At 45.2% G+C, this 15,459-nt stretch overlaps 1 protein-coding gene across 1 annotated transcript in view; it reads right to left on the bottom strand.

Moving 5' to 3' along the window:
• Positions 1 to 15,459, bottom strand: part of SAP18 (Sin3A associated protein 18) — a 47,252-nt gene that overhangs the window by 30,130 nt on the left and 1,663 nt on the right. Inside the window, exon 2 of the mRNA XM_078657085.1 lies at positions 1,857 to 1,966. Within this exon, the coding sequence (XP_078513211.1) occupies positions 1,857 to 1,966 (110 nt within the window). The remainder of the gene's footprint in view (positions 1 to 1,856; positions 1,967 to 15,459) is intronic.

Here is a 15,459-nt window from a genome sequence, read left to right as displayed (position 1 = left end):
AAGCCCCTTGAGCAAGGGCTTTTGCTACCCTGATAGGAATTTGGGGAAAGTCAGTCTTTCTGCCAGGTGGCAGATGGGGGCAATAGCTCAAATCTGTCCCAATAAGGGGTGGGTAATCCATTTTACTCGCCCCTTAAGTTAATTATGGTCATGTCTCCCATGTAACATTTTGAATATGTGGTGAGGCTTGCCTGTGGATCCTTTGCTGAAAGTGGTCTCCCTCTGCCATACAATATGCCTGAATTAAGAAGTGATAGTGATTATGGTAATAGGATTTAAGTTCACCCCTATTCTTCCTGTCCCTCAGGCACACATTAGATTGAAAAATTTACTGCATTTATTGGACAACGACAAAAACTTTTGAGATTGAATACCGGTAAAAGGCCATTAAGGAAGGAGCAATACACACAGAAAGAAGATGCTTGCCTAACTATTTGGCATGTACGACATGTTCAAAAAGGCCGAATAACTTAAGATTCAGATTTCTCTCGTATATACACTCGCCCAGAAGGCTCGCCCAAATCCATGACCAAAAGTTCAATTTATGTCTTTGGTGACTTTGGGGCAGAGTCTTATGAGAAGTGTCTGCTGTTCCTCAGCTTGACTACTGCCCTGATTTAATTGGGCGTTATGCTTCGAAAGTGGAATCTGAGAAAGATGTGGTGTTTACAGTGCAAGGGTTCCAACATTTAAAACATTCATTTAAAATGTTGGAGACATTTGGGAAATCTACTTTCAGAGTGAGAAATAGTGCACTAAGTTTGTCGTAATTTGTCTTGTCTAGGATTATTTTTCTATAGGAATCTTTGGTTCAAAGCCTCATTTTCCTCTTCTAAATGGAGCCCACAGGGCTCTACTCAGTGACGATGGCATTAAACTTTGTGAACATGCAGACGAAACAACTCAACTTTAAAGTCATGTCCATTCCAGTCATCCAGAAACACTGCCTGCACATCCATCAACTATATGAAAACCTACCCACCAACAGAATTAGCAACTATCTGAACACCAACCCACTGACAGAATTCTTATTTGCTAACAAAAACAAGCAACTAGTCCACACCCAGCTCAATTACATGGACCATGACAGCCTGGAGCCCTAACTTTCACCCACTTGAATTCACCCCCTAAATAAACCGCCACAAACACATTGGCAAGAAAATAAAAACGTCCTGGTAAGACTATCCAGTCTGGAGTGAGAGTTTCTTTAGAAAGGTTTAAGAACTCCAGCTTGCATCTTGATGGGGACATTATCCTGCTCCATGGCTTCCTTCACTCCACAGTGGGCTTTCCGTAAGAGCACCTTACACGCTGCAGCATCTCTCGTGAAACATGAGCACATGTTGATCGAACTCCAATGGCTCCCCTCTCTATCTTCATGACAACCTACATCCTTTGCAAGGCTGTTACAGCCAGCATCTATCCGTCTGTGTGACATGTTCATCACCTGTGGCCCCCAGTACACTAGCAACTATTATTGGGGAGTAAAGAAGTATAAAAATAAAAGCAACATGTCCTTAACCAGGATATGGAAAAAGCATCCCTATATTCATATGGACTTCAATTCTGCTCCAATTTAAGAAAGATAAGAAGATACCTGCTTAAAAAGACATCACAATGCATTAACAGCCCGTTTTTGCTCCCAGAACCCAGCTATCTCTTCAATCATTTACTGCCAATAAATGTCTCGAACTGTGTAGCTCGTACCTCAACATCGCTACATAAACAGAACATACATGCATTACCAAGGTTGTAATCATTGCCATGTTCTGGAAAGGTGATTAGCTTGGTGGACACACTAGATTATGGATTTATTTTCCTAGCAAAATATTGTTAAGTAGCATGGAGATACTCACCAGGTGTATATTTGAAGTTCGCTTGATGGAACATTGCCTCTGGAGAATTCTTCCAGGCGGTGATGCCGTCCATTATTGGTGGTGAATACTCTCAACAGAAGGGGGCAAGTCTAGAGAAACAACCACAAAAATACACAGCTGAAACAGTTTGCCACTTGCAGACATTCAACGAAAAAAAGTGTGTAGAGCTTTTTGTGATATGGCAACATCTGAAAGGATTTAGAAATGCGTGCCCCTGAATTAGGGAACATCTCCTGGTCACTGCTCTGTCCCCCGTAGGGGCTGTAATATTACGATCCTTGGTTGTACTGAATAACTCGAAACGTCCTCTTGTCTCTTTGTTTAATTCAGTGTTTTATTTGATGGTTTTCATAGATAAGAGTTGTTCACTCTTTTTTCAAATCCATTGTTAGTTCAGATGCATGTTAATAAATCATCCAATGCATTTCGGCTGTTACAAGCCTTCATCAGGGAACTTATATCTAGAAATAAATGTTTAGTTTTAATACAGGATATCTACACACGAGGATACTTACAATATGTTATTGAAAACCATGTTAATCTAGGCGTAGGACAAGAACTAGTTTTCAGGTGAAATTGCTTTGTGTCACTAAGCAAAAACAAAAATAAAGTAAATTGCAGCCAGATGGGTAAACAAGCATTTACAATGCAACGGTCTCGCCTTTGCCAAAGTTAGAGTTATTGGCATTGTAAATGACAATTTTTTATTTAGGTGTTGGTTTTGAAAACAGATAAATAAATGGCATTGTCATTTACAATGTCAATAGCTTCACACTGAACTATATACCCCTCTGTCACTGGAAGCACTGGAGATCATACCTGTGCTATATTCGGTCAGTGCATGGTCATGCCCGTAGTAGTACTTGGTCACTGCATGGACTGAGATCACACTGACCTATACTCCTTCCTTCGTCACTGCATGCACTGAAGATCATACCTGTGCTACATTCCGTCAGTGCTTAGTCGCTCCCGTGCTACTGCAGTTCGTCACTGCATGCACTGAGGTCTCACTCGTGCTATACTCCATCACTGCATGGACTGAACACCGAATCAGCGCGGATTCATTTGTCAATTAATGGAATAAGGGGCATACTCGGGCATGTGTATCCCTCATAATAATTGGGGGGGGGGGGGGGGGGGGGGGGGGGGGGGGGGGAGGAACACAATTATCGCACTTAGCCCACTCAACTGCGGTGGCTTCTGTGTCCTTGCACACAGCATGCCTGTGCATGCATCACTGCTTGAGAATAAATACATAAACGGGCAAGAAATCTGCAGGGTATGACATGTGGACGAGACAAAGAGGATCAAGTGCAATATTAAATCGTGGCCCGATGCAAATCTGATGTAACTAACAATTACAGCTACCAGTGCGAAGTCACTGCAGTGGGGACAGTCGGTTTCCAGTGCGCTGTCCCTGCAATAGAGACAGTCGGTTTCCAGTGCGCCGACGAGACTACTGGTCCCGAGACGAGGGCGAGACTTAGCCTCCAAGCCCTTACGGTTACTTGCCAATGGGAGACACACCAACATGTCAGATTTTCCTCCAAACACAGCTTCCGCTTTAACGCATCAAACACCTCAGAGGTTCTCCCCAAATGTCAGTAGGACCTCATGACAATGGCGAGCTCCCACCCCAGCTAATCATAAGACAGGAGGTACAGAAAGGAAATCACAACATGAAATATGCAGGTACACCTACTCACATTCCTCCCTCTTAGCTCCCAAAAGCAGCTCTCACCTGCTCACGGGGTCTCGGCCGCTCCTCCTCCTTTAAATCCGGATGATTTCACAAAATAAACAGATAGCTACGGCGGGTCAGAGCGGCCGAGCCATGCCTGTCTCCCCGCCTCAGAATGCCATGGTTTGTTTTCCTGTTTCCAAGTTACAACGCCCAGGGAGCGATGTCAGCAACGCGTAGGGACCCCGGCAATTAAAACCCAACAAAGAATCCGGAGTTTCAAAGTTACAGGTATCCGGACTCAGTGCAAACCGTGGAGAGGAATGCAGAGGGATTTCAGATTAGGCGTCTGCGGCCCGCTGGTAATTTGCTACCCTTCTGTAGAAGTTTTAGCACTCAACCACATTGAAAACCAGCATGGTTAGTCCGGCAGGGCGACGTGAGCGAAACCGAAACCTTCCGTGGGGCGGGACTTTCGGCTTTGGAAGCCCGCGCACGCGCCCAAGGAGAGAAGCAGTGCTGGTGACGCGGGGCTCCCATGCCCGAGGGAGAGCCCCGCGGAGGCTGCAAGAGTTTAGAATGGCGGTAAGTGGGGCTTGGGCGCTTGTATGTATGCGGCGGCCAGGGGGGGGGTTTATGAATGCGGCGGTGGAGGCGGCGGGCGCTCTGTATGTGTGTGTGCGTGTGTAGGTGCGCTCCTGTGTGTGTGCGGCGGGGGGTGCCGGTGAGTGGGGGGGAAATAGGGGGGTGCGCGAGCGTTTGTGTGCCTTCCTGCCTGCGTGTGCATGTTCAGGGAATCTGTGGCAGGGGACGTGCACGGCGCCGGGCTGGGCGTGCGCGCCCACGAGGTCAAATCTCCGGCAGGAGACGCGCGTGACAGTCTGCTGTCCACATTCCCCCAAAAGTGACAACATAAGTTGTCTCGCCCTAGACAGCAAAAGCTTCGTTTTTGCTTTCGTCTAGGCGAGACCAAAAAAACTAGGTGCTCCGTAATTTTATTGGTACTGAAGTGTTCCATTGTGGTTTTCTCAGCGTTATTCTCACGTGGTGGCACCCACGAATAAAATATGCAATACGAGGAAATTACGAACATCACCGACCAAAGAGCAGTGACATTCGCCTTTTCAAGCGAAGAAGCATCACAAATGTATGCCTTGATACACGAGGATGCCTCAGACCCTACATCACATAGAAACAGAGAGCAAAACATTAGCCAACTGCTGTACCTATCCAAGAGGTTACACTCCAGCACCTTAGTGAAATACCATCGTGCACAACGTATCCCAAGGGGACTAAGAATAGCATTAAAGCCGTCGCTTTGTAAGAATGCACAAAAGTTTAAAGATAAGTGGTATGCGATCCTTATCAGAAGGACATTTTGGCTGCCACCCCCTGGGGTCGCCCTGCTGTCGGAGTTGCGCTGGGAGAGTCGGGACCACATTCGCGCCATTATAAGTATGTTGCAGGTGTTACGTTAAGCCCGCGGCCGTCATCTTGCTTCATCAGCCATTTTGATGTTCCTCCCTCGGATTGCACTCTGGTATATGCTGCACACGGGTGGGTGCCCTGCAAGAACTGAAGCATAAAACGCTGCACGCCAGCCACGCTGCCTCTGGTCCCTACACTTGCTCTCTGGCCCATAACTTCACCAGCGCTATTTCCTGCTCACCTACTTCGGAGCGTGGCACTGCAGCCTGGCGCCTTGAACCCTGCCTGCACGGCCCACTGGCGACTTGGGCAAGAAGGCCCAGAGACATTCTACAGCTCCATGCCCTCCTGTCAAATACCTCCCGGTACTAGACCTGATTTCTGCCAGCCACCCACCAGACGACATCACTAACCCTCACTGCCTGACCACACTGTCCTCCTCCATGACTATCTACAGTGCGTACGCCCCCTCTCCGCGATACCAACATCTTGCGCGCCGGTGCAATACCCCGGCCTTTGCGGACAGCTGTTCCAGGGAGCTGGATCTGGTACCCTGCGCCTTCCTGACAACCTCCCTACTCGACCCGCACCCGGTACCTACACTGAGACTCCCAACACTTCTCGCAGTAAGATGGGGCGTAGCGAGACCAGACAATCCAAACTTCCTTTTGAGTCCCGCAAAAACCCCAGGTCACAATCTGCAGATCATACGGAGCCCGGAGCAGACGCGCCACGAGAGAAGACTGGAGAACGCTGTTGCTGGGAATGAACAAAGCCTCAAGTCAATAGGCTCTAAAATAGATGCGCTCAATACCAGGATGGACACGGTGGTAGCCAAATTGAGCCAACACGACACTCGTTTGAAGGAGGCGGAGAGTAGGATTTCAGATCTGGAGGATACTGCAACAACCAATGGCCGTCAGGTTACGCAAACGGACAAATTGCTCAAGATCATCGCTGATAAGAACAAAGACTTGGAAGCTCAGTCTCGCAGAAATAATGTGCGCATTTTGGGCCTTGCCGAATCAACCAACACGGGCCACATGGAGGACTTCATAGAAAAGCTGGTTGCAGACCTCTTCGGCAGGGACTCCTTTTCAGCGCATCTCACTGTGAAAAGAGCGCACCGTTCCTTAGCCGCTCGTCCTCCTCCCGGTGCGGTGCCCAGGCCCATCATAGCCCGCTTCTTAAATTATTGGGACCGTGACACGGTCCTCTGCCTGGCCCGGGAAAAACAACAAGTTCCGTATAAAAACACAACACTTTCTTTCTGTCCAAATGGAGTTCGATATGGAAATGAAAGATTTTTTGACGGAACTCCTATGTTTCACTCTATTCCACAGTTATTTTGGATAGCAAGAACAATACTTTTTGCAATCCATGGGAAATTCGGCCGCTCCAGCCTATGCAAATCTGTTTATGGAACGATACGAGGATGAACACATCCTTTCACAATAACCATGGAAAACACATACAAAACTCATTTTACGATACATCGATGATGTATTCATAATATGGAGTGGACCAGAAACTAGTCTAACATAAGCGATCACAGACCTCAATAAAATAGACAATCGAATCCAATTCACATCGGAAATACACGCATCCAAGATCACTTTTCTAGATGTAGAAGACACTAAAAAGGTCTGCGGGCCGCCAAGGAAGGCTTGCTGGGCCGCCGTACCCATGCCGTAAACCTACAGATTGCAATACTCTTACACTACCACACCTTCCACCTGAAAAGCATTGTTTTTAACCACCACGAACAGCTCATCAAGTTCGAGTAACGCCGAGTAAACCACAACTGAACACTTTAATTCCGATAACACCAAAGAGCACCTAGTTTATTACCGGTTTTGGCTGCAATAACCTACCCGAAGTGCACGGTTTTTAACATCACGAACAGCTTACAACGTGAGAATAACGCGGAGAAAAAAACTGAACACTTCAGTACCAATAAAATTACGGAGCACCTCGTTTTTTTTACACATCTGGCTGCAATTTACTTAGTTATTGTTTTTGCTTAGTGACCCAAAGCAATTTCACCTAAATGAAACTATTTCTTGTCCTACGCCTAGATTAACATGGTTTTCCCAATAGCATACAAATTATTCTACCCTTGGCCACCATTAACAAGCATTTACAATGGAATAGGTCTTGCATTTAAGCAAGTTTAAGGTATTGAATTTGTAAATGACAATGTCTTATTTATGTTTTAAAACCCAAAATAAAAGGCATAGCCATTTACAATGCCAATAGCTCAAACTCGCGTAACTGCGAGACCTATTGCATTGCAAATGCTTGTTCAGGTCGGCATTAGTCTGAAAAATAGAATAAACCCAGAGACTGTCACCCCTGCCCACCCCTGTCGTACGTATGCGCCATCGGCGAATATTAGGGACGCCAGGCTGCCCAAATTCCTTTAAGTCGATCCGGAAAGTCAATTAAAGCGATACTCGTCCACTTGCTCTGACCCCCCTTTGCCAACAATACACAGAAGAAAAACAAATGGGGCGCGTGTGGACCACCTCCGTCCACACCTAACAAGCACTTCACACAGCCTCCCCGAGCACCTGGGTGACCGAATCACTCCTGCAAGCATTCCTACAGCCTAAGTAAGGTCCCACAAAAGAATCTCAACAGCCATCATATTTTAATTCGGTTTCCCTTGTTAATATAGTGATTGATCACTACAACCAGTCTGCATGATGACATACTAAGCTGCTTCGATAGAGCTTCATTTAACCCCTCCGCTGAACGTTCCGCACTGGTACGGAACATTCTATTGCGCGAGCGGGGCCGCGGCGTTCAACGGACGTGCGCAGCACTACAGAGGTAGTGCACGCGATGTCCGTTGAACGTGGCCAGCACTCAAGGGGTTAATGGCGTATGCAGATATTTTTGTTGTTCTTCCTAAATAAGCAATAACCCTTGTATTTTGTCTCTATCATAGTGTCACAGATATGATCTTGCTGCATACGGGGGACATTCAGTGTCTCTCTAAAAGGCACGTGAACAATCAAAATTCTCCTTTGAAATGGTGAAGAGGGAAATTCTTAGGAAAATGATAACAGGGACTGCAAGCCTGACCGGAAACACATAAGGAAACATGCACATCAATACGTTTTGTTTTCATTAAGGACATCTCGGTGTCTGTAAGGACTCTGTTCCACGTATGTGCTTCGGAAAGGGTAATTTACGTTTCATGTTTTTCTATTGCATGCGTGTATTCTACTTCTCTTTCGCATGCATGTATTCTAACTGCGCTTTACCCGTGTGTTAACTTTATTTGTTGTTGTTCTGTGACATGTGCTCAGATTACAGTGTCTTTTTGCTAGAGAAGCAATCGCTTAATTACTCACAGCCAGCATTCAAATTAGCCTCTTTCACAGTTAACTGCCCTTCTGCGCTCGGCTTTCAAACAAGTAACACGGATACGGTCAGACACATTAAATGCAATTAAAAAAATAGGTGCGGCCGCTAAAGTGAAAGCGACTGTGCTGCAATTAAAAAAAGCGCTCACCGATTAATTGAAGGAGACAGTATAACGCGCAAGTAAAAGATCCAGTCCTGGTGGGCGGTCCCAAGGAGCGACTAAGAAGACTCATTCTCAATCGGAAGCCAGCGTTTACCATGGACGATGACGCCAGCTAAAGAAAAATATGGGCGGGACTTTCACACCACTTCTAAAAAATACCCTATTAGAGCATGACTCACAAAGTGAGCAACGCATGCGCTGCTACGCTAGGCAAGACCTAAAAATGAGTCTACAGAACACTCAAAATTGATCAAAAAACAAATGCTGCCAGCTACATAAGCAAACGAAATAAAAGCAAGAGGGGAAGTTTTCATAACCACACTCAGGAATGCCAACTTTCTCATACAATCAGCAGTCCACAACCTAAAAAAACTTACTGCCCCAAACTACAAACCCACATCCCCCTGCATCTACCTCTCCAGCCAGTAACTCCCAGCCACACCACCAGTCAACAAATTGCCTCCTCTAGAACCTCCCTACCAAGCATCACACTATCTCCATAAGACCCCAATACAACACATTGCGAGACACCGACTAACCACAGACTAATGCAACTACTTTGCACCTTCCACTGAGATACCAACTGCTATGACATCACCCTCTCTCATAATTCATACATTGACTCTACCTCATTCCCAAACATCATTACTCCTTGGCACACAAACCTCAAACAGCTAGATGCTGAACCACTCATTATTTAACACTCATACTCGCCAACACTTGACGAGACAACCCTTAACTCATACATTTGTAAACCCCCCTGGCACCACTTTCCTAACACGTCAGACAGGTGAGTATTTACAGGAAACCCCTTTCATACACTTGCCCAGACTCATTTACTCCCAAAAAAAACAAACCATCACATAATCCGATGCCCCTCGAGGTAACTCGCAACGTGATACCACCCAGAGTACATAGCAACACACACTACCCCAGAGGCAAACCCGGGATCCTCCCACAAGATATCTAAACTAAACTCACACTTAGCCCCATCCCCCAGTGCTCCATACACGCACACAAACCAGACCTGTAAAGAGGCCCCCACCCACCCAACTGAAACCGCTAAATTACACAATGCACAGAGCCGGGCAATTCAACCCACTCCAAACACACATGGCCAACAATAAACACAAACCAACAGAGCACCTCCGAATATCCCACCACACATGCAACCCAACGCACACCAAACATACTACATTTTCTGCCTTCCACTCACACTGTACTGACAACACTCCATTCACTCACTAACTAACTCCCCTGCATTCCTCCTTACTACTCACAGTTCTATATGAAATAGACATGACAAACAAGCCAAAAGACCTAGTCATCTCAAACAACCAAACCTCAGACGCACTATCTGGCAGTATACTTATCACTAACTGAAAGAAACCCTCAATCCTAGAATGGAGTAAATGGACAACCCTGGCCCACTAAAAGAATAACAAAAGACCAATATAGACCAACAACAGGTTTTCACAAGATAAAATAGGATCACTGCTCAAGTCCTATGCCCCTGGCAGCCCATATAACCATTTCAACAAAAAGCACAGGAACTGTCAATATGAGAAGCCGCAAAACCACATTATCATACAAACAGACCAAGGAATTTCAATCACCAGAAACAAACCTCAAATGGATGCTCCATAACTGTCGCTCTGAAGTCAAATGCAACACAAATAGCTTAACAAATTACACACAAAATTGATATTGCATTTATTACAGAAACCTGGTAAATGGCCTTGCAGCAACCTGGATCATCTTTAGTGCCCCCCCTTCACCTCCCCACAAAAAGAACACCATTGAGTGCATTTACTAAGAGCCGTCTGGGAGGGGCGATTATTCATGTGGACAACTTGCAAATCAGTATCTTCAAAACAGAGAAACGTTCTTCCTTTGAATGCTTAGGAGTGGACTTCATCTCACTGGGCCCAAAACCTACAAAATTAGTTATCATCTGCCACCCCCCCAGGAGATCAACAATTTTTCTTAGAGCATCTAATAGACTTCATAATCTCTTATCGATCACAACAATATACCTAGGGGATTTCAATATTTACCAACACTACAAGCACAACTGAAGCACTTTCTGGAAAGCAATGACATCTAAACCCTGATAAATCACGATCCTAGTCATTGTTTACCCACAACATAACCATTGTCAATAACAACTTTTTATACCTCGACTCCATCTTACTAACAGACCACCGCTACATGCTCTTCCACATAAAATGGAATTGCCCCCCCCCACCCCCAAAAGAAGCAATGGTCGGGTCTATTAACTTAAGAGATGGGTGAGAAACACTAAACAAATATACAATGACGATATAGCAAAGAGGCTGAGCTCCCAACTACAACTCCTTAACGAAAAACTATCTGCAGGCCACAACAACGTCGAACTATAATGAAAAAGTCAGACGTCTTCAACCATGTACCCCCTCTAAAACAATCCATCAGGCCCATGGTAAAAGGAACCAACTGAAGAAAGTCAACAACTGAGACTAGTGGAAAGAAAATAGAGACAGGACCCCTCAATCGTTCACCTCACCCACCTAAGACTAAAATATAACAGGTACAAGAAATATCGAACCTCTCTAACCCATGGAACTGTCCCGGATTGCTTAAAAATAAGTCAGATTACCATACTCCTCAAAAAGTCAGATTCTGACCCAGAAGACCTGAACAACTTGTCCAGTAACCATCCAACCTCTCCTTACAAAGCCTCTTAAAAATGTGTGTTAAGCCAGCTCAATCATCACATAGAAAATAGTCATCTACTACACACAGTCCAGTCAGGATTCAGAGCAGGCTACAGTACAGAAATAACTACCCTCAATGTCACAGAGGGTACCCACAAGATACTGGACGAAGGTACTCCGACTTTCTTATACTACTTGACCTATCCTCTACATTAGACCTGGTAGACCGCAAAATACTCATACAAACTAAAACTATGCATTAGCGACAGTCTTGAACTGGTTCTCAGCGTACCCAAACAAAAGGTTGCAGATAGTCAAACTCGAAGATTCACTTTCCACTCCAATACTCTTACTCAAAGGAGTTCTCCAAGGATTGAAACTATCAGCCTTCTCTCTTTACCTATTCATGGAACCTTTAACAATGATCCTGAAATGTGTCAACCTTTCATACCACCTATACATCGTTGATAGCCAGCATTACGTCAGAATCACATAACTAAATGAAGCCCTCTGACAGAATAATACACTAAATGAGGTACTAGATTGGCTATTTATCAACCACTTAAAGCTCAACCCACAGAAAATAGAATTGCTTCTAATCTACCCACAAGAACAATCGCCATCAATTCAAGAGATCTCACACCTAGAGGCCATAAACTGCAGCCCTACAATAATAGATAGCATTAAAATCACTTGGGATTGTGGTAGAAAAAAACCTGCTTGTGACTGCACATAAACTCCACGGTAAGGAATGCACAATGCAACTGAACTCCTAAAAAAGTATCAAACCCTTCATTCCAGAGAAAAATCTCTAAAATTTCGTCCAGGTTGGGCGCCTGTTACCGGTCCGGGAAGGACTTGACCTGGCCGTTTGGGCTGGATTGTTCCCACAGATTTGCATATGACTAGTTCCAAACTGAGGTGGAATGAGCAAAGGAACAATGGATTAAACCCAACCGCTTGACTGGGGGTGAGTGCTTGAAAAGTTTCAGCACTCTGTCCATCATCTTGGCATGTTTGCTATGTTAGCATAAGAGGCCACAGGTATGCCAGGACGTCGGTCCCTTACTTGCTGTGCCACTGGATTCAAGCTAGCCTGCCTGTTATGGGGTGATACTCCGAAACCGGTCCCAGGATGCTTGTTTTCAGACCTGGTATGACTTGGCCTGGCAGTTCAGGCTGCAATGTTCCCACGAGGAGCAGGGGCAAGACTGATTTGCATATGACTGGGTCCAAACTGGGATGGCATAGTGGGAAAAACAATGGATTAAAACAAGATCTCTTGACCGGGTGCGAGTGGTTGAAAAGTTGCAGCACTCTGACCACCATCTTGTTGCGTTTAGTACACTACAACAGGAGCCACCCAGATTCAAGAAAGAAAGCACGTACGCACAATCATTTATGGGAAATGCAGCCAGAATCTGGAACTCACTTCCACCAGAAATACGATCAAACCAGCCAGGCAATAGTACACTTCAAAAGAACTGTTAAAAATAACTGCTGCTTTAAAAACACCTTGACACAAAAGAGAAATTATTAACTTCCCTGCACAGACTATAGTGGAAACCTCCTCAAACTCCTGCCTAGCTGTTAAAACTTCATTGAAAGGCAGACAGCTAAACACACTACTTTTAAATTAGTCAGAATCCTGGGGGAGCAGGAGCTCTGAAAGGCTTCCAGCAACATGAAATATTTTTCTGCCAGCCATTACAGGAATCAGGGCCTTCGCTACCTGTCCTTTAACCCCTTACGTGCTCATGACGAGCTCAGCTCGTCATGGGGTACACCGATCGTGTGCTCACGACGAGCTGAGCTCGTCATGAACACACCCATTTCCATTATGGCTCAGCGCAGGAGGAAAATAGCTCTAGCAGCCAAGGTGTTAAAAATGGTATGGTTATCAGCAGTGCAAGGCTGGGCGCAAGTCAGTTGGCTCTGCCTACTATATAACTGGTAATTTCTGGGTTTTTTTTTTAGTTCAAAACGTTATTTTTGTGTTCAACATTCACATAACTATACCGTTATTTTATTTTTTATAGCTCTTTTTTATTGAACATAAATCGGTATGAGCATACTGATTTTGGTGAGCAACTCGCAGGGGTAGTCACACTTAAGACCCTAGCGCGTAACGCACATTAGCTCCGGGTCACATTTCCAATCAGATTGTATTTCATGCGCCATGATAGCAGATAAAGGGGAAGTCATCATACTTAGCTAATGTGACAATGATTGTCCTGTATAATTATGTTATGTTTAGTGTAGACATATGGAAAATATATTTTAATTAACATTGAAACCCAGTTGAACGTTGCCACAACACACTGTTTACTTATAAACATTTGTGAATATGCAAGATAGTGATAGATACAACCTTTGTTTCACAGATTTCCCCGATGAAGGCCCCATGGCCGAAATGCATTGGAATGTATTTGAAAAATAAGTCGGATGAAAAGAATGTTTGTTGAAAACCAAGTTGGATATACATGATTTATGGTTGAACAATTCACATGCATTCATATAGAATAATCTCTACGAGTATGAATAAAATACTTATGAAGAGCTAAAAAGAAAAACTTTGTTGAAAACTTTATTGACTATAATTTTGCTGGTTATCCCAGCACCTAATCGACAGTGCCCTAGGAGACACTTGCACATATAGTGCCAGAGCAATCCTTATACATTACCCATACTCCTGAGCGGGGAGTATTCCGAAGGAGCACGACTCACGCCCTAATCCACTATATAGACAGCGCAGTGCACGGTCATCATCCACAGTTGTTTCGATTAGGCTGCACCCCATAATTGTGCATTATTTATTTAGGCAATCATGAACCCTAGTGTAGCCCACTGAGTCTGAGGAGTGTCCAGGTCCGTGGGTTCCCATATATTCAAGAGGCACCTACGCACTTCTGGACGAAGATAGACATGCAGCACAGCATTGATTGTGTTGTGGACTTTGCCCCAGTATGAGCTGATATGTTTGCAATCCCAGATAGTATGCATGAATGTCCCCATATGGCCACATTGCTGCTTAAATTCTCCATTATCAGATCTTCCCATTAGTACCAAACGGGGCCCAGTGATTTATATTCTATGAAGGATTTTAAGCTGCACCAACCTAAGGCGAACCGGAATGGCAACCACTCTGGGGGAGGACACTGCCTCTTGCAAGTCCTCGTTGTCTAGCTCAACCCCACCTCGCCTCCATTTCTCCCGCAATGATTGGAGGGATCCGCAACATTATTTATTAGTTTCTTGTATATTAGGGGGATCGTTTTTTCAGGTAAATGACTATCTAAAATTCTGTCCTCTAAAGGTGAGGCCCCCTTAGGTAATTGAGACTGGAGTGAATGCAAGATCTGTGTATATCTGAAATATTCGGTGCTTGCCAGCTCGTATTCAGTCTGTAGTGTGTGGAAGGATTTGACCCCTCCCTCTCCACAAATGTCTTTAACCCCTCCCATGCTGGTGAAACAAATGAATGAAATGAAATTTGACTTATAAAGCGCATGGCTGCCCGAGAGCGTCCCAGCGCTGCAGAACCAAGAAGAAACAACTGAAGAGGGTACCGTTAATTAGGACTCATTAGGAAAAAGATACGTTTTAAGGAGCTTTCGAAACTTCAGATGACTAGACTCCGTTTGAATCATTGCGGGAAGAGTATTCCAAAGTGTAGCCGCATTGACCGAGAAACAACGTCCCCCAGAGCACGCTTTCCTCACTCTGGGGACAGTGGCCAAGTTTCCAAGATCTGAACGGAGAGATCGAGAGGACTTATAGGGGCGAATAAGATTCCTAAGGATAGGGGGTCCCCTCCCCTGCAGCAACTTGTGGGTTATACACAGGGATTTAAATTTGATTCTTTCGCGGATCGGCAGCCAGTGAAGAGATCTCAGCGCCAGCTTAGCCGAAGATCTTATTGAGGAGCCGGTAAGCAGCCTAGCTGCTGAATTCTGAACACGTTGGAGCGTGTTGATAGTGGCTTCGGGTGCTGCCAGGAACAGGGCATTGCTGTAATCCAGTCTAGATAAAGTTAGCCCCTGGATTAACAGCTTCCTAGACAGAAAAGGCAAGAGTGGAAGAACCTTCCGCACAGACCGAAGTAGGCCGTAGCAGGTACCTGCCGTTTTCTTTGCTTGCGTCCTGAAGGACAGGTCTTGCTCAAATCATACCCCTAGGCTTTTGATTTCATCTTTGGGGGCAGGGAAGTCACCCATGCATGGAGGCCAGATGGACTTG

Source organism: Lissotriton helveticus, chromosome 8 (assembly GCF_964261635.1).
Source record: "Lissotriton helveticus chromosome 8, aLisHel1.1, whole genome shotgun sequence".
In the NCBI taxonomy this organism is placed as follows: Eukaryota; Metazoa; Chordata; class Amphibia; order Caudata; family Salamandridae; genus Lissotriton; species Lissotriton helveticus.
The sequence above is the reverse complement of the archived record's forward strand: the minus strand, read 5'-3'. Positions and strand labels throughout refer to the sequence as shown.